At 40.0% G+C, this 20,366-nt stretch overlaps 1 protein-coding gene across 8 annotated transcripts in view; it reads right to left on the bottom strand.

The window, feature by feature from the left end:
- itpr1b (inositol 1,4,5-trisphosphate receptor, type 1b) overlaps nucleotides 1-20,366 on the bottom strand; it is a 113,284-nt gene that overhangs the window by 36,487 nt on the left and 56,431 nt on the right. For all 8 annotated transcript variants that reach the window (XM_028004013.1, XM_028004016.1, XM_028004015.1 and 5 more), the window contains 8 exons: nucleotides 18,931-19,115; nucleotides 7,124-7,307; nucleotides 6,497-6,762; nucleotides 4,964-5,164; nucleotides 3,048-3,158; nucleotides 1,315-1,410; nucleotides 1,106-1,240; nucleotides 197-304 (listed from right to left, as the gene is read on the bottom strand). In XM_028004013.1, the coding sequence (XP_027859814.1) occupies nucleotides 197-304; nucleotides 1,106-1,240; nucleotides 1,315-1,410; nucleotides 3,048-3,158; nucleotides 4,964-5,164; nucleotides 6,497-6,762; nucleotides 7,124-7,307; nucleotides 18,931-19,115 (1,286 nt within the window). The remainder of the gene's footprint in view (nucleotides 1-196; nucleotides 305-1,105; nucleotides 1,241-1,314; nucleotides 1,411-3,047; nucleotides 3,159-4,963; nucleotides 5,165-6,496; nucleotides 6,763-7,123; nucleotides 7,308-18,930; nucleotides 19,116-20,366) is intronic.

Below are 20,366 nucleotides of genomic sequence, written 5' to 3'. Positions count from 1 at the left end.
CAAAGGTTTTTGGCATCCTGCTGTGATTAAACCCAATAATTGTGCTAAAAAGTTAAAACAAAAACCCTTTTACGACACGCCTCGCGTGATCTCTTCACCAAAGCGTGGCAGACTGCCAGAGATGACAGCAGCAAATATATAAAACTCCACCATAAGCAGCTCTGCTTGGCTGAGGCACGGCGGCTAAACGGCTGACCTCGATCTGAGCCGTGTGTTTGGCGTAGAACTCCAGCGCCTCGTCACCCTCTCCGTACGTCCCCCCAGGCTTCAGTATGGCCTGCAGTTCCTTGTTGTGACGCGCCAACTGAAACAAACCAGGCACAGATAATTAGCTCTTCCATTATTTGTGAAGACCTCAGAAAGGCGTAGCTGCCGTTTATTCAAAGGTGTTGCACTACAAATAGCTGTTTGTTGGAGTTAAGTTCAATGAGTCTACGTAATCTTTTGTGTCTTGACAGTCTACATCAAGAAGCTGTTGTAAAGAATATGGGCAGGGCTCTTTCTGTAAGGAGTTGTTGTAAACTTGATTAAGCTCATAGTCTCAGCTTGAATACTGTCAGACTAAGGGAGTTTTCACACCTGATAGTCCAGTTCACTCGGTTCGACTGGGAACTAAAATTGCATCATTTGCTACACTTTCAGCTGATGGCGTTCGCTTTCACACTGCTCTTTGTCAAAGGATCCAAACTAATTGAAAAACCTGTTCACCTTCTCACCTGTGGTGGCATTGCATCCAGAACTACTAAAGGAATTGACATGACAACGTCCAAAGAAGACACTGAGCACCACTTCTTTCTTTACAAAATGTAAACAAAAAATGAAGTAGCGTCAGAGTTTAGCGGTTGTAGGACTTCCTTTTCGTCTCTGATAAAAGACCATGAGTCATTTTCTCCCTGTACCTCTGGACTCTATTATTTTGGCTCTATTGACCCAGAATGCTCTGCGCTATTGTCAGCCACCTGCTTTTGGAGCGGTCTCCGGTCCACTTGCATCCATATGTGTTTCTCAATCAGTAACAGGAAATGACACATTAAAAACGTCGTTGTTGAGTATTTTAAGCATGTGTGAGAATTCAGAGGGGAGGGGTTCTCTTTTGGGGGCTTACTTGATGTGCCAGAATGTAAATATTGTGTCCCACGTTCCGCGGAGACGCAGAATGTTCCTCCTCTCCATCTTCGCCCTCCTCAGGCTCCTCCACCTCTATCTCACCCTGCATGTAGGCTTTTTTGATAACTTCCACCTGCAAGACCCCGCAAGGTCAGAAGAACACGAAATTAACAATATTTGATGATTTTATGTGCGGCTTATGCTCACCAGCTCTTTGGGCCTCATGTTGTACAGAATCCTCTCAGCGTTCTCGCTGTCATGGCGACTCTCCATAATTGCAAGAAGCAGCTTAGAGGCATTGTTCTGTGGAAGAAATTAGTGAATGAAAAAGTAGTAGATATTTTTAAAAATGTTTCATGTGCCAGTATTATATGGAACCAGTCCTGCAAGAGGTATTATTGCAGGACTGTAAATATACTGTAACAGTATATTTTACTACTTTATCTTACATGCAACTTTTCTTGAAGACTTTACAACAACAGCCAGATAAGATGTTGTAAAATGTTTAACTGAAGATAAAGACGCTCTCACACCCTTTCCTGTCCTGATGCATTTGTTGACGTGTTGGAAAACAGGTTTCATCATAAATACATGATGAAATAAAGTAAAATTTTTTAGTGTGGGTGTTGCTTGCTATGCAAAGGTGTGAAATGGACAGTGTTTTACGTCATTCTGCCACGTTGTTTTTCTTTTTATAACCGGTTGCTTTATCATTTTGTTTTTTTATTTTTATCAGACTCTGAGTCTATGGGATTCCCCCAACTGGCTAAAAAACTATTTGGTGAATTGATCAAAAAGAAGATCAAACTATTGTCAGATGAAACCATTTGAAGAATTCAGATTGAAGAAGTGAGTTATCTTCATTAGCACAAACAAAGGGTCTGCATAGCAAAGCATGAGATTAATGTTTTTATTGCTATGGCATTTCAGTAGTGCTTGTTGTATTTATCACATGCTAGACTTGCAAAAAGAGTCTGTGGCTATCAAATTACATATTGTCACCTTCCTAAAATAATGGCCAAGTCATTTTAGGTCATTATTTTAGGAAGGTGACAATATGCTAAATTATAGATGAATAAGAGGACCATCGTGATCAATAATTGATTTTAACTAGCAAATCTTTGTACAAAAACCAAAATTCCAGCTATAAATGTGATAATATGACAGGGGTATAAGAATCCAAGTTTAATCACTGATTTATTTAGTTATGGTACTGTATGGAAATACTAATACATTTACTTTGAACACTTTTCAATTTTCTACACACCCTTTTGGATTCAACCCCAATTGCTCCAAGACAAACCGAGTGATGTATTATTTTTGAGCTGACCTTGCACAATTTTTGTTTTTAGACACATTTTCTTTATTTGTCACCTCTGCTAGAGCAATACATATTTCTGTGCAAATGAACAAATATAGGGCTGCACAGTGGCGCAGTTGGTAGCACTGTTGCCTTGCAGCAAGAAGGTCCTGGGTTCGATTCCCGGCCGGGGTCTTTCTGCATGGAGTTTGCATGTTCTCCCTGTGCATGCGTGGGTTCTCTCCGGGTACTCCGGCTTCCTCCCACAGTCCAAAAACATGACTGTCAGGTCAATTGGTTTCTCTAAATTCTCCCTAGGTGTGAGTGTGTGTGTGAATGGTTGTGTGTCCTGTATGTCTCTGTGTTGCCCTGCGACGGACTGGCGACCTGTCCAGGGTGTACCCCGCCTCTCGCCCGGAACGTGGCTGGAGATGGGCACCAGCAACCCTCCCGACCCCATTAGGGACAAGGGTGAACGGACAATGGATGGATGGATGAACAAATATGATTCTTATTGTCTTTTTTGACATATGTTGTGGCTGCATGTAGAAATTAGACCATCTGCCTGGCAACAAGAAAATAAACTAGCAAATCACAAATTCTCTGTTGAAAACCCTTAAATTGACCAAAGACCACTCACTTTGAGCTCCAGAACAAGGTCCATCCTCTTCTTACCCAGCGGGTTGATGTCGTTGAGAATGAGAGCAATGATGATATCAATGCCATTGCACTCATGAGTGGCAATGCAGTTCTGGAAAGCAAAATAATTTTTTTTTTAGAAATTACACAGATTTTTAAAATCTAAAACCATTTAAACATCAAGTATGAACTTGAAGCAGGGCAGCATTGGCCTAACGGGGTTTTGGGTTGCACATTTCATCTAAGCAAACCACAACAGTTCTAAAACACGAAACAGATCAAACCACAGAGGAGCTGTCTGGAGATAATGAAGATAATGTCTGGAGATAATGAAGATAATGTCTGAAGCTGATGAACAATGCATAAGACAATGACCGATGGGGGAGAGAGGGCTCAAGGTTGGTCTGCAGTTACAGGACCAACTCAAGCTGCAGTCATTGACTCCACTATTAAATCCTCAAGAGTACTGAATTATTACAGAACAAAATGTAAGGGTCTATATGTGGTACTACAAGACAAAGTCCAGATCTCAACTCAAAGGAAATGCTGTCAGGACACTCAGAGAAGCTCTGCATAACCTCAAAGTGAAGCAGGGTTCTAAACAAAAGTATTTCAAAATGTTTGCATGGTTGCACTGCAAAGCAAAACACAAATTCCTCTGCTTGGAATTTACTCAAAGTCTTGATTTTATATTCCCTAATAATTTCCATGGGCTTAAGAGTCATGAGGACAACTGTAACAGGAGCAACGCTGAACATGAAACCACAGTGGTGTGGTTGGGCTGTGAAGACTCATCAACTTTTGGGAGCAGGTAGTTTGTGAGATGAGTTTTAACCCGTCTTTATTCCAGAGAGACACAATGTACCAAAAGTTTAATAAAAACACATCCATGTTGTCATTCGTTACAAATTTTCACTAAGGAAAAGAAAATAGTAAAAATAAATACTAATACCAACTAATTTTAATGTCACTGTTACAAAATCATTAAGTAAGGACATAAAAAGGATTTTCAGTAAAAGAACATTGTGGGGGTCGTAGAAACCGTGGAGGAAGATCTTCTGGCCACATGAAACTAAAGTGAACCTTTTATCGCCTACACCATGCTAAGCTAAACACTATGCTTGAAGTACTGCACATCACACCGACATCACAATGAAACATGACGGTGGCAGCAACGTACAAGTAAGCTAGACAGAATTGGTGGAGGATGGATGGAAGTAAATACAGAAAAATCCAGAGGAACTTTCAACTAAACGAAGGCCACAAGCAGGAAGTCAGATATGGATAACTTTTAATTGTACTCAGAAGTCACAATGGCACATGTAGGTTTATTTCTGCACGGTTTTAATAAGATTCAGGGATTATTAATTTAGCCAGAAGAACGAGCAAGATATTTAAGTGCTCCCTCATGTGAGACTAAGGACTCACATGACTTGAAGCAGGTCAATGACTAACCCGACCCCAACGACTTTTACTTGTTTTTCTTCTTTCGAATCTTCATGGTTTGTAGCAAACAAATCATTTGTGTCAGCATAGCCGCTTCCATTCAGGACTGAAATACTGCTGGTGACAGCGTTACGCAGCCAAACACTTATCTCAGTGTTTTCCTTGTTAAAGGATTTAAATGGAGAGCCGTTTTTAGTTTGGCAATCCCCTTTCCAGCACCGTCTAGGGGAACTGAAATCACTTCATACAGCCACTGGCTTTATTCAGTGACCAGGTTCAGACTTGACCAGAATGTTATGACAGAGCTACTTGAAAAGAACCAATCATAACTACATTTTCACAATTATCCCTTAAAATGATAATAAAAAAAAAAACACACACCTAGAACTTAATACAGATGGTAAGCATTGTAATATTGACGTCAAACCGTAACTCTTCTTGCACAAGGAGTGTTCAGAGGAGAGTTATCACCTGGTTCTCGTGACACGGGCCCTGGCAGTACTCAGTCAGGCTCTCCACAGTCTGGTTGATCAGTCCGACGTTCTTCTCGTTGATGTAGAGTCCCAGCAGCCCCAGTCCCCCGGTGGTGCTGCCACAGATGCAGTCCAGGAACTGAAGAGTCTCACACACCAGATTATAATTGTTTTTGTTGTTCTGATTGCGCAAGAAGTTCTGGAGAATGACAAGAAAAAGTGGGAAAATATTAATTGGCTAATTCTCTCTAAAGCAGGGCGTATGGAAATTACCTCAAGTAAGGTTTGTGCCCTCATGAGAGTAAATAAAACAATATCTTGAAAAATAATTTATACCTCTTTAGTTTTTAAATATTTTCTCATATAACCACAAATTTCAGGGCAGGATTTTATGTAATAGTAAAAAAATAACAAGAACATAATAACTGAGGATCAGAAGGAAAAATAATCACTTCTTTTTCTTACAAAAGTTGTAATATGTATTTATATACAGCCCCCTTAGATTATTGTTTAAAATATTTTAAGTATTTACTCATTAATCTTTGCTACAGACTACTTTCAAGTGTCCTGCCAAGACAAACTTTAAGACCTGTGATGAATGTATTTAAGACTAACTTTATTGTCCACTCTTAAAACTCTTTAAGATACATTTTTATTCACTGGCTTTTAACACACAATGAAAGTTTTGCTCTTACTTACACTATTGCATTTAACCGTTTCTATTGTTGTCTTTTGTTCTTTCCATATTGTGAATGTTTATTATCTGTACAGCACTTTGTTGCAGCTACTTTTTTATATAAGTGCGTAATATAAAAAAGCAGTGGAAGCAATAACTGGCTCTTTTTTAAAAATGAATTTGAGACATTTAAGCCTTAATTTTAGACATAGAAATGTAAGACTTTCTAAATTCACCCTGTTAATACAACGGGTTGTACTGGATTTTATTTAGAGTTGCTAGAGCAAATGGGGTTGAATGCATGGCAAACTTCACAAAGGTGAAAAATATGCATCCTTTTCCTTATACTTTTCAGCTATGCACTTATTTGTGTTGGTCTGTCACATAATATCTCAATCATGAACACTTAAGTTTGGGAGTTTAAAGTGACACAAAATTCAATAGTTTAAATGGTTTGCATACTTTCTAAAGCACTGTTTTACAAAAGGATGTTTTAATATCTTACGCCTTTTGGGAGGAGATGGCGGTGAAACCGGGTCATCCAGACACCCCGTTTTAAAAATACCCGTCCCAGTTTAGAGAGTAAACAGAATCTGTGCGTGAAGGAAGTGTTCTGTCTGGGCTGCAGGAGCTTACAAATACAAACCATCATAGTGAAACCAGACCAAGACATTAAAGATATGGAAACAGCAGCATCAGGAAGTTCTGCAACCGGTAACTATTTTCAACGCGGTTTCGTTTCTGTATAACCGAGCGCGATGATTGAGTTTCAAAGCGCCGGGTTAAGGAAGGCCTGCTGTCGACTCATGAGAGGTCGGGGGAACCGTTTATGCACGCCAACTGACGCCGGCTGACCTGCAGGTCTCTGTTGTGGTTCTCGCAGAGCAGCTGCATGAGGCGTAGGATGGGCTGCATGATGGTGATGATGACACTCATCTCGCCTTCGTCTTGGCTCTTGTCGGCGGTCGGAACGGGGGCGCCGTCGGCGGCGGCCGCCTGGTGCTCTTCGGCCTCCGTCTCGCGACGGTAGGTGGTGTAGGCCTTTTTTGTGACGCCGGAGGCCTCCACCAGCTGCTCCTTCACCTCCTCGGTCACCATCGCAACCACCGGCACGTCTTTCACTAACCAAAATTATAGAAAAAGTGAGTCAAATAGAGACAATCATGGAAATGAGATTCCTCATTCGACAAGCAGTATGGTATTCATAAAACAACCTAAATATTGCTGTACTCCAGTAAAATCGTACTGTACTCAAGATCTGCCTCATTATTGCTGCTGTTAAACATTTTGTAGTACACAATTATACATTATTTACACATTATACATATTTAGTCAGATGAAATAAAGTGCTACATGGAAAACTGACCATTTTTTTTGCATCAGGGATTCACATTTGCTTCGCGTTTTAGAGCCAATGTTTCCTTTTATAGCCTCTTCAAATCCTAATTTGATGATATTTCAAACTCCTTAAAGTTTCCTCACCTTTCTTCCGTGTTGGCATATCTTTGTCTGGCGGTTCCTCGTCCTTCTTCTTGCTCCCCAGGTCGCTGGTGTTGACCGTCACAGTGGCTTTAATCTCCTGCTGGGCCAGCTTCATGCGCTCATAAAAGACCTTGAAGAATTTTTCTGACTTGTTGTCTCCAGTTAAACGATTATAAAAAGACCTCTGGGAGAACAAGCGAAGCAGAGAAAAAGGCAATTTTTAAAAACTTTAGTAAGCTTTTTTCCCTGCACAATAATTGCTACCCCTAAATAAGGACATCAGTGGAATTCAACATGAGTCTCTTTGTTTTCAGAATTACAAACAAAAAGAAAGATATGTTATAGTTCTTCTCTAAACGAGGTCTGTATTTTGAAGAACTATCCAGCAGCTGAAAAATGAGATTCTTTGAAGCTACTATTTAGCATTACAGTGCTAAATATTACCTTTGTATATTACATTTGAAGCTAATATTTAGCACTGGAATACTAAATATTAGCTTCGAAAATGTCTGCTTTAAACTTCGCACACATATCTTAGACTAATGCAGTAGCACTGTGACTGATAAGATACAAAATATTTATAGCTATGTAAATATTATGTCTTGCTAACTGTTTGCAGCTACCAATGCTAAAGCTAATATTTGCGTCGCAGCTGCGTATTAGCTTTCAATTAAAAGGCTGTTTCACCATTGTTTTGGTTTTAGGACAGCATTTGGTTATCTCTGGAAAAATCTAACTCTTTTTGTCAAACCACAAATTGATTACACAGATATACAGATATTAAACGAATTGATACACAGATTTTCTAAAACACTTCTTAGATTTACTTTGTTTATTCAGTTTGTGAAACACACAAAAGGGGGGCCTTTTCAGTGCTTTATTGGCACCTTGGAATTAGAAAAACCACATTATATATGGACTAGTTTAGCCTATAGAAAATTTTGTACAAAAACTTTGCTGAAGATTTATTAAGTGTTTATCTACTTTGTAAACCTTCGAAGGCAGAGCCTCTATATTGCAACACAGCTTCCTGCCACAAGCTGTTAGAATGATAAACCTGTGCTAAGTTTCTGTACAACATCACTGCAATTATGCACTGATTCACCTAGTAAGAGCTTTTAACCTTTTGTATATGATGCATTTGCTTTACAATGAATTGACAATAGGTGGATTTGATTTCAATTCATCTATAAACTCTGGCCTATTTGACTAGAATAAAATATAATACTACGTATCCTCTACATCGTTAATGACTTATTCTTTTTATACAAAATACAACAACCTAATGCCATCTATTACACCCATCAGTGTATTATGCAGGACTTGAAATAATCCTGTTTATTAAAACAATATTTCTGTTTGACTTCCTTTAAAGTGACAATATCCAGGTCTACTTAATACATTTTAATGAGCTCCAGTGAGGCTCTTTAGTCAGATTAAAAGTATATTTAACAATGACCATTTTTGAGCAGACAAAGCATGCTTTTCATTTGTCAACACATTTCTGTAATAAAAATGAATGTTATAATAAGTAAGTCTGTCGCTATAAGCAGTTAATCCCAAGATACATTTAAATGAGTTTGATCATTTCCATTCTGATGATTTATTTATGATACATTTTATTTATGACTTGGTTGTGTGTGTGTGTGTGTGTGTTTTTTATTCCTGTGTATGTATTGTTTTTGGTTGTTGTCTTTAATTTTGGATATTTGAAATATCTTCCAGTTCCAGTCATAAAAGTTCTTTACAAAATGAAAGTTTACTGCCGTTTGAGAGGGTGACGTTGCATTATAATACAATCATAAATATACAGTATTATTTGAAAATGGTCTCAAAACAACTACATTATTATTAATTGCGACTATAACCGGGACAATTTATTGTCAAGCAAATTATGTTAACATAGCAGGCCTAGTTATTGGTCTGATGTAATACTCTAATCATTAATGTTGTGTTTTCATGAGCTGTAAACAGAAAATCATCATAATTAACAAAAGTAAAGGTTTGAACACACCGGTCTCTGTGGAATCAGTCTACACAGTGTGCTTCACTTAATGAGCTGAGTTACTGGATAATACTCTACTGAATACGACTTCCCTTGTTATTTCTGGCAGATGACTCTTTTTATTGTCTTATTGCTTCTGTGGCAAAGCTGTGAGTCAGTTGTTTGGTTAGACATGGTTATATAAGAGTCCTTTCACAGGAAAACAAGCTTAGCCTCCTCGCTCACCTGACCTGACATTACCCTGTGTGCCCTCTGACCCCTTAGCCAGCGACGTATTTGTGGCATGTTGTGGACAATGCTGGGTGTCGACGTCTATGAGCTGCTCTCTCCATCGATAGCAGAACCCAAGACGAGATCTGGGATTAGCCTGCAGCCGACTACTAAAGGCTTCTCAGGCGTGCCACCAGTCCCACAACTCGTCCACGTGTTGCACATGCACACACCTCAAAAGCGAGCATGCTTTGAACACAAGGCTAGCGGCTTCAAACATAAACTGGGCTAGACCCTAATGGACGTTCCTCAGATGTAATTACTTCGGTAAGTGGGGAAAGTTGGCTGAAGAAATGAGAGGGAATCAAATGTTCTACACTTAGTGTGAGTACACAGACTGTAATCTTGTGTGACAGCGTTGTACGTTTTATTTTTTTCTGCAACCCACTCGTCTGTTCTGCCCCATTTTCCTTGCAACAATCCCACCCCCATCCTCTTCCCCATTTACGTAAGACATGTAATCAGCTGAGTGGTTACAGTGAGGGCACACAGCACCTCAGCTCTAAACACTGTTACATCAGCCCACAGAGGGCGAGCTGAGGAGGGCCAGATGCAGGGGAGAGAGAGAAACGGAGAGAGAGGAAAACCCTGCCCTACTTTCATTGCCAGAATGGCACGAAGGGAACGTGTGGTGTGAGAGGAAAAGAGTCCGAAAGTAGGAAGGGAGGTGGGGCCTTTGGTTGATGTAAGCAGGACTTATCACGTAGAGATTCTGGGGCAGTTTAGAAAGCCTCTTGCATAAGACTCTTTCCAGGTTCAGCCTAACTAAATTACTTGTCTGAGATAGGGGAAATGTCTAAACAATGAAACACACAGCTGAAGTATCATATCAGCACAGGGAATCTTTGATAACAGCGAACAGGGCCGGCCATTGAGTGCAGGCATGCGGCGTGGGCATGGCAAGTCCTGAGGAAAACGGTTCCCCTTCATATGTTAAAATGTTTTTCTCCTCTTCCTTTATGCAACCATTCTTGCTTGTTTCTGGGACATTTAGTGATAGCAATCTGATTAACAACTAGGCTTTTTTTTTTTTTTAAGGAAGGAAAACTCCAAAAAACAGAAAAACAACAACTCCAGGATTCAGCGTCTTAATAACAGAACTTATGACCGCGTCCATAAAAACTCAATTTCTTCACCAACATGAAGGCATTCATTCCGCCAACACTCGGCAGTCGTATTCTGCCCCCGGGGCAAAAGGAATGGCGTACATATTTTGTATCGGGGCCCTGTTTGGTCCGACTCCGGGTGGATATCAAACCTAATTTGTTTTTAACCAAAGTGAATCTGCTGATGACGATCGCCACATGGTAACCGGCAGAAGCTTGCTCAGACTGGTCTAATTCGCTTGTTAAGTTGCAGTTCAAGGATGGATTTACAAATTGATTTTAACGTTGGCATAAATTTATACACAAGAATGGACTGCCTTGTTTATAACTGTAAAATAACTGCATGGTTTAAAAAGTTAATTGATTTAAATGCAAGTTCAGTTTCACAGCTTTTTTCTGTCCAGTGGATAAAGTGCCAAACAAAAGTATTCATACTGCTTTAACTTTTACGTTACAACCACAAACCTCAATGTCTTTTTCGAGAGGATTTTATATCGGAAGACCAATACAGATTTACAGACGGATTCAATTCAAATGTAAAAATCCTTGAATGCACGTTCATATTTTATATTGGATGCACCAATATGAAAATTTGGGCCAATATCAATATCCAACATTGGTGTTATGGTAGATGACTGATATTTATCGACATTGTATATATTTCACCAACCGTGACACCTCGGAAAAAAAACAAAACCAAACACAGCTGACATCACCACAGCTACTCAATCTACCCACAATCCTGTGCTGAATTGCCATCACTGTCACATGACCAAACAAAAACCACATGACCAACCTTCTCCTCTATCCCCATAAAACAACACCGCAACAAAATGCAAATAAATATCGGTTGTTAATATTATTATCCCGTTTTTATTTATCGGGCCGACACCGATATGTTAAAAAAAATTACTAATATTGGCCAATGCAGATGTCAGTGCCGATATTTTACGGAGTCCTACAAATTAGTAAAACAGTCATTGTATATGTACAACAAAAATGTACAAATTTTTGCAGCTCCTCCAGAGTTAGCCGCATCAGCAGAGCTCCATCAGTTTGTCTATGGGAAGAGTGTTAGTCCCGCACTCTAGAGAACCATGAGTCACTTCAGAGTGGCAAGAAGAAAGCAATCGTTGAAATAAAGCGTCAACAAGTTTGGTCAGAATTTATGGAAAGAATGACTGAGCTAAACACAGGGCAATTGCGCAATACACCCTGTAAAAAGACTTAACAATGAGACACGGGTTCACCTTGAAGCAGCACAACAACCCTGAAAAGACACTCGGAGCTACAACACAACAGTCTAGATCCACATTCACCGCACTGAACTATTAAATATATTGAAAACCTGCACAGAGCACTGCAAAGTTACAAATTACTTTCTTGCATAGCACATCAAGACATCATATGACAGGTAATGAACAAATTCAAAAGAAAAAGGCCTCCGCTTCCAACGTGATTAACCTCTCTAGACAATGTGTTCAGCACGTGCTTCTCCCTAGTGCCTGTTGAGTCATTCTTAAAATAAGCTGTCAGTCAGCCAATTAGCCTGAGCTTTCTCCACAGGGAAGATTAACCCTCTTTGTGTATCACTACAGAGCCATTAAGGCCGCCGGGAGCTGTGCAGCTCCTGCTGTTGCCGGTCATGTAAGCTCAGACCGACTCGCCACTCTCTCTCCTAATCTGCGGGATCAACATGGGAGGCACAGCGGGGACCTTCTCTCTGATTATTTAGCGCGTCTACTTTTCTCTCCGCTTCCTGTCAGATGCCACTCTGGCTCCTGGCCTCAACACGAGCCAGTTATGTAAGGCCTGTTTATACCATCAGCTATCTGGTTTTATCCGCCTCGGCAGCCTGACACCTCAGTGAGTGACAAAGCCATCTCTGTTCCTATTGGGTAGCAAAGCTTGGATACTCTGCCACCGCCCAGCTACCCATCCACTGAGAGCTACTCCTTGAAGCGGTCACAAGACAGCCACATTTTACCGATCGTTTAAAGCGTCTTCTCAGAAATATGTACAGGCAACTAGCCAATCAAAGTCAGGGCAGTATGAAGTAAGCACAACAAGCTGACCAGAAATAAGCAAACTTCCTTAAAGTGTAACATCTGAAAAGGAGCAATCCTTGGATGTGTTGTGGCAAAAGGAGAGCTGGCATGTTGACGGTGTTGATGCCTGGAAACTCACTTTGCAGAATCTTTTTAAAGCTTTCCAAGAGGTGGCCGAGCCGTGAACTTGAGGGAGGGGGATGAGTCTGGAAAGGGATAGCTGCGTGCCACAACAAGCCTCTCGAGTAACATTGGCGACACCTGTTTGCTCCTATGAGTTTCAGGGATCTCATGCATTGAGAAAGTGTTGAAAAGTTGTTCTTTATGCAATGAGGAGCAGAAATGATATACTTCATTAGTCTAATAATAGAAACAGGCTCTCATTAAATAATCTCATACCTACACAGTGTAGGTACATGCTTGTATGGATTGACAGGATGCATCTTTAGGAATGGTAATGGAATTTGATGTGTACCGCGTTTTGTTTTCTTGTCATTATAATTGAGACTTTACCTTTATAATGTGATCTGATTATTTTGAAACTCTTAATCAGTAATTCAGATTTTATGGCCCTTTATCTTAGCCGCTCTTCAAATAGGGAAGATAAGAGAACAGGCCTTTCCTGTAAAGGCTCTTCCATATTTTACCTGGAGCTGACACACGGTCACATGGCTACAGGATGTTCACACACTCCTCACAGACCACCTCGGGGTACCTCTCTGGCTTCAGTATGCATAAAGCCCCAAACAATACAGCTAACAGAACAAGAGTGCCACACCTTTCTGCAGACAGCCTTCTCCGTGGACAATGGCTTTACAATTTCTAAGAGTTTTTAGCCACTTAGCAATCTCTGTAGGCATTTTGCGAAGAATCTTACAAGTGTACGTAATTTCTCACCGTGTCTGATAAACATTTGCCTCTGAAAAGCTTTTATGTCACCTGCAGATACAAAAAACGGGTAGTTGGAAGAGAAATAATTTTCACTAAGTGCCGACGTCAATGGCAGTCAGTTTCAACCCTTCGAATGAAGTATGGAAGAGCCTTCAGGCAGACAAAAGTCAGGAATGGAAACCCTGTAGCTCACAGAATAGACTTTAATGTATTTTGGCTCAAAGCCAATCAGTGATTTATAAACCAACAGAAGTATTTCAAAGAGCTGTTATTGCATCAACTTTGCAGATGCCGAAGGTCTTCTGGTTCTGGTCTGCTGTGCATCCCCAAACCAGAACCAAACAAGCAGATGCAGCGTTCAGTTTCCATGTTCTACTAATCTGAAAACTGCGAAACTGCTGAAACACTGAGTTCCTTTAAATCAAGACCAAAAAGCATTTAGAGCTGCCTTTGAGTAGCAGAAAGTGGAAAAGTGATCATTACATTTGATGTGCATTTGCTGTATCAGTTTGATGATGGCATTTGACAAAATGTAACATTTATTGCTTGATTCATCATTGATTTTCCCCGGAAGAGCCGGCCAAAGCAGCTGGGGCAGGGGAGGGAAGTCTGGGCCTCTGCCCAGGCTGCTGCCTCTACGATCCGACCACAGATAAGTGGAAGGTAACGGATGGATGGAGGTAGAGTTGCATACCATCAAGAAAACATCTCATTTCAATATTTATTGCTGAAATATCACAATGCTGACATCAGTTAAAATGATTCCACATTTTCTTTTCTTCTTCATTTTTTTGTCCCCACAATTAAAGTAAAGGGTTTGTCCAAGGTACATGAACAAACTATGAAGTTTATTGTGTTTTTTGCTTCTTAATCGACCATTTGAAACATTTGTGCAGCATGTTCTAACCGCAGAAACAAAGATGAAGAAACCATAGCAACCAGTTGTAATAAACAATGTTGTGTACGAATATCAAATGTAGATACTTTCGAAATTGTGATACATTTCAATTTGAAATAAAGAAAAAAGCAAGTGACAGACTGTCAGGCAAGTAAAATCAAAGAGGAATGAATAAATCGAGAGCCGGTTTGCTCGTTTTCTTCATGAGGAGTGGTTTTAATCAACAGCTAATGATGTCATTTGTTGCTAAATACTGGGCGGATGCATTTCAGATGCTCGTTATCCTCATTTTAACAGTTTAGTCTCAAGTTATAGATGTTAGTCGCTGCCATTTCCTTCCAGCGATAAAAGCTAATTACACGTACCCTACAAATCACAACATTATGAGGAGCAGCGCTCGCTAACGGCCCATCTGTCATGGTGATTCTCAGCAGCTGTCACAAATTCCTTTGAAGAACGGCCCCGAGACACTTTCTTCCTGTCTCAGCGTGATTTCTGTTTTTTGGTGAGAACTGCAGCAGCGACACGCTTGGCTGAAGTCAATCCGTCACCCCTCCGAAGCAAACAACCGGAGCAGAGTTGGCAAGCGGGTGTGAAGTGGGCGGAGCGTCACGAGCGGCGCTCTATTATCACCAAACATGCTGCTGAAACTCGCCGGTTCTGTGATTCTAACACATTTTGTTACAGGATGTGGTGGCTTGAGCGGTTGACTTGTTAAAGGCTGAGGAGTGGGGGTGAGGGTGGGGGTTCGTCTTTGCGACCATAGCATGAAACTGTCTAATGAAAATATTTCCTGCCTCGCCTTCAATTTCTCACCGTCTGAACGCTGGCCTTGTTCACACAAGCACACAAGTTAATAATTTTTGCTGCTTCCCTGTAACGCACCTGGATTGTACGCTCAAAATCCAGTTAGTCAAGTTCCAGTGACATGCCTTCAACCTTTACCGGTTAAATCCCAGCTGGTCACATTTCACAAGCTTAATTCTGGCTCGTTTCAACCTGAACTCAAGCTCCCATTTAAGCTTTTTTCTTTTACATCTACTCTGTCGGTGTGTAACAGAGATAGATTACGTCATCGTTTTATTAATGCTTATTGTGTTTTCTGCTTCTCAATAAAATCGACCATAAAATCCAGCATGTTCTGCACACAGGAACACAGACGAGGAAGAAACCGTAGCAATCAGTTGTCATAAACAGAGTTATTTTTTCCCCCCACTTCGCTTGTTGGCTTGTTTACAACTCCGGTATTGCCCTGAAAACAAACGACCAGATCGCTTGCATAAATCTGTGTTTTTCTGCTGTTTTTTCCATTCAGGCAACAATGGGCCCCTCTGTGCTGAAAGCGGGGCATGCAACCAGTTGTGCAAGACAGAAAAATGCGACGATCTGGTGATACATAAAGTTTTTATTTTACTCTGGATCGCAAATAATATTTATACAAAGCTCAATTGTAGCACGATGTTGTTCAAGAAAATATCAGTTAATTTCATGTCCGCACATAACTTTGGTGCATTTTTTTTAGTTAAACAAAATGCTGAACTTTTCTGCAAGACATCTTTTAATATACAGTACAGACCAAACGTTTGGACACACCTTTTAATTCAATGAGTTTCCTTTATTTTTCATGACTATTGACATTGTAGATTCACACTGAAGGCATCAAAACTATGAATAACACATGTGGAAATATGCACTAAACAAAAAAGTGTAAAACAACTGAAAATACCCCTTATATTCTAGTTTCTTCAAAGTAGCAACCTTTTGCTGTGATTACTGCTTTGCACACACTCTGCATTTTCTTGATGAGCTTCAAGAGGTCGTCACCTGAAATGGTTTTCACTTCATAGGTCAACCTGCCCTGTCAGGTTAATAAGTGGGATTTCTTGCCTTATAAATAGTCATGAAAATAAAGAAAACCCATTGAATTAGAAGGTGTGTCCAAACGTTTGGTCTGTACTGTACATGCAAATCATTTGTGGGCGATTATTTTTGATAGTCAAATCATTGCTTCAAATAAAACCTTCCTTGATAATCTAACGTGCACGTTTAGAAAATTTTCATATTGTTGAAGACCAATAAATAAACTTTTCTTACTTCAGAAATGTTCTACTAAAATAGTATGTCATGTGCTGTACAGAAAATTTGTTGTTTTGCATAAAATTCTGCTTCAAGATTGTGGCCAGGCTGGTTTTGCTGAGCTCAGCATTCAGCTAATCTCCTCTCTCGCTTCTTCTCCTCACAATACCTCATAGATTCCCCATCTGTGAGGTCAGATCAGAGTTTGTTGGGAAGTCTAATAGTGATTTAATGGTCAATAAAGGAGGAATATGTGCTTTAGGAAAATGTGGTCAGGTCCCACATCATGCTGGAAAATGACTTCAGGATCATAAACTCATCAGCAGTGAGCAGTTAAGCTGGGTGATGTGGCTTAAAAATAAAAATCTCCAATTTTAAATTGATTTTTTCCCCCTTGTTTTCTTTTCTAATAAAAGATATTACGGAAAATATTTTCAAAAGTGGCTTTTCTTTTCTTCAATCATACGAAGAAAAAAAAAAAGAAGCAAAAAATGAGTTCTCATTGTCGCAGCTGCGTGACATCGTTCGACTTCTGTCCGACCATGCTGGCCCTCAACTAGTGTGCACCACATAGCATCTCACGCCCATGAGATTTTATCTGGTGTGCACAAGATAATATGTGGTGTGCAGCAAAAAGTATCTGGTGAGAAGATTTTTTATGTATCTTATTGTCCCTCTAGCGGTTCTGTTCAATCATTCCTTCTGGGACTATTAGGGTGAGGCGATGTGAATTTTATGACTATATGACTAAGTTATATAGTCATAAAATGATCACAACAAAAGTGCAATTCTACCAATAGAAAGTTTTCATTTTAAGAGAAAAAGAAGTGGATTTAACGAGAAAAAAAGCTTCTATATAGTTACCAAGATCTGACATAACCAGCTCAGTCTGAGTGGTTTTCTTTGAAACAGATTCAGTCGTTTGCTTAATCGATCCAAAGTCCTGCTACTGATAATAATTTGGTGCTGATGTGTTAAACTATGAAATACTTCCTCATTTGTAAAACTGATACTAAAGTACGACGCTCAGCATTCCTCATTTTTCCTCCACTTTTTTTTACTTTTCGTGTGGAAGTGTCTGTAAAATTGCTACTTTATTTTGAAAACACAAGGAGTGCATTGGGGGGTGGGGGAGAAGAGAACAACAAAAAACTGCATATTCCAAAAATCAAATCTTCAAAACCAAAAATTCAGCAAATTTCTAAAAAAAAAAAAAAGTTTTAATGTGTATAAAATAAGTAAAATACTTTTTTTTGATGATATTATAATTTCTTGAGCTGCACATGGCAACACCAAATTCTAATATTACTTGGCTCCAAAATACATTAAAGATCTGCTGTTATTGTATTGAGGTTCCAGATCAGTCAGGTCTTCTGGTTCTGCTCTGCATCAAGAGAACCAAACATGGAGAAGCAGCATTCAGCTTCTATGCTCTACTAATCAGGAACCAACTTCCAGAAAACTGCAAAACTGCTGAAACACTGAGTTCCAAGTCTAAAAGCCCACCTGCTCAGAGTTGACTTTGATTAGTCGTAACTGGAACATTGATCAACATATTTGATGCGTAGTGATGATTTTGATTATGGCATTTGACAAAATAATGTTTATCGTTTGTTTCATAATTGGTAATTTTTTATGATGTAAAACACTTGACAGTCAAGTCCTAAAGTTTCACAGAAGCAAGTCTAAGCTCAGGCCACAAGAAGTGGCGTTTTCTCAAGTCGCACCACAGAACCTGCTGAAACCAAGTCTGTGGGTTGGATCTTTCACACTGCCCATCAGCAAAGCATGACCCAGTTAAGATTCTGGCAGGAATGCCAGGCGGCCCGAGGCTCTGGGCGTCACTCTTCCAGGCAGCGCTGCAGCTTATGTAACCGGGAGTCAAGCCAGCGTACACCTAAGGAAGTCAGGCCTCGTCAGGTAACAGCAACATGCAAATGGTGAGCGCATTATGCAAGATAGCCGGCAACATCGCACACACTGCACAAAACCACAAACCAGAACGCCCTGATAGATGGTTTTACGAGCAGCACGCAAACACGCACATGAAGCATGCACAGACACACCGGCGCAGGCCAGCAGTACATCCTGCGACGCTGAAATGATTTCAATGCAAACAGCGGCTCTCTTGGCGAGCCGCAGGGAAGCAATGATGCGTTTGTCTGCACAGCTTGGAACTTTCCCAGAAATCCCGTGTTCATGCTTTTGTGTTTGACTTTTTTTTTCCTCCACCACAAAACAAAATGTGAATAAAATAAAAAAAACAAACAAAAAAAAACAAACAAGTCAAGGTACTTTCCTACACCTGGCTGCAGATTGACCACGAGATTTCCTGAACCTGAAAGGTGTGCGCAGCAACATATCCGAGTTCAGATTCTAATCGTGCCTTACCAATTGGAATGCTTCGAGTAGTCATGTACTCAAAACACACATACAAATTCCTAAACCCAACTGAAACGTCACACCCACAGAGAGTTGGCTGGGTAAGCATGAACTCGGTAACCTGCGCTCACCTGGATGACTGTGTTTCCGCCCTCCAGCAGCGCGATGGCCAGCAGGATGCTCTCCTGGAAGATGCGGTCGCTGGTGGCGTTCATGATGAGGTCGATCACCAGGTCGGAGGCTCCTTCTTTGTCAAGGTGGCACTGGACCTCGGCCAGACTCAGCTCCCCTCGACCTCCGATGCCGGAGCTCACCACTGGAGGCGAAGAAGTCAAACCCATCAGAATCCACATTCTGAAACGTTTATTTAAGGGGCAGAACACGGTTACAAACATCTCACCAAATTATCTCAAGAAATGTTATTTTTTGGAAACTTGGCAAAACATTGACTGACAAATGTGAATTATTTTAATTTTTTAATGTTAAAGTGTTATTCATTTTCTAGGCACATGGTGCTATAAAATGGCACTATCATGTAAGTATGTTAACTTTAGAAGTTAAAAAATGCTATATATATATATCAAGTATGACTTAAAAAAATTTACTTCAGGATTTAACACCTTGAAATTGGGCCTTTGGCTTTTTAAAAAAGGAGGGGCTTGCCCAGGACAGCATTCCTGAAAGAACCACAACTGCGTACATATTCATATTTTACACTTTTACTAGAGCGTCATTAATCTGAAGACATTTTTTTATTGATTGATAGCACTTGTTTACACATTATCTTAAGGGAGTGGCACACATTGGCTCATTAGCTCTCAGTCAATACTTATTTTGGACTATGTTTCAATAAGCTTTGCACATATAGAGACTGAATTTTTATGTGTTCTTTTCCCATTTATCTTTGAATAATGTGGTAAAGTCCCAGCAAATGTGATGAACAGCATCTCTGAATAGATGGACTGCCCTGTATCTCATCTTTAGCCATCATCCCATCAGCGCTGACCACCCTCCTTGTCCTATCTTTGCTGAAGTGAAGATTTCCACAGCATGATTCTGCCACCACCGGAATTCACAGTGGGAAAATAAACTTGCTCCTCTGTCTTCATGGTGCCGTTTCTTCACTTATGTTCTCCAACAAACCTTTGAGACCTTCACAAAATGTCTGCCTTTACTCTATGTGAAGAGTTGTTACATTGAAAGGGGGAGGCTAAGAAATGCATCTTTAGATTTCCATTTTTAAAACTCATTTTTTAACCATTCACTCTCAATTTTATTAGCACTTACTAGTTTATGTTGGCAAAATCCAAATAAAATAGGTTTATTTGGATTTTATATGATAGCCAAAAATCTGGCCAGCGATACTTGCACTTTACGTTCTCGTAAGATTAGATCAACTTGGAAAAACCACTAACGCTCAGTAAGTTGACTTTAGGGATATCAATGTAATAAATGTTACTGTTTTTAAAAATGGTTGATTTAAGTGCATCATGATACGGTTAGTCCATATGAATCTTTGTATTGTTTTTCTCTGTTTCACTTTATTCTTCTGTTTTCTGCTTTATGA

Source organism: Xiphophorus couchianus, chromosome 20, assembly GCF_001444195.1.
Source record: "Xiphophorus couchianus chromosome 20, X_couchianus-1.0, whole genome shotgun sequence".
Taxonomy (NCBI): domain Eukaryota; kingdom Metazoa; phylum Chordata; class Actinopteri; order Cyprinodontiformes; family Poeciliidae; genus Xiphophorus; species Xiphophorus couchianus.
This window is presented reverse-complemented; position numbering and strand designations above follow the sequence as displayed.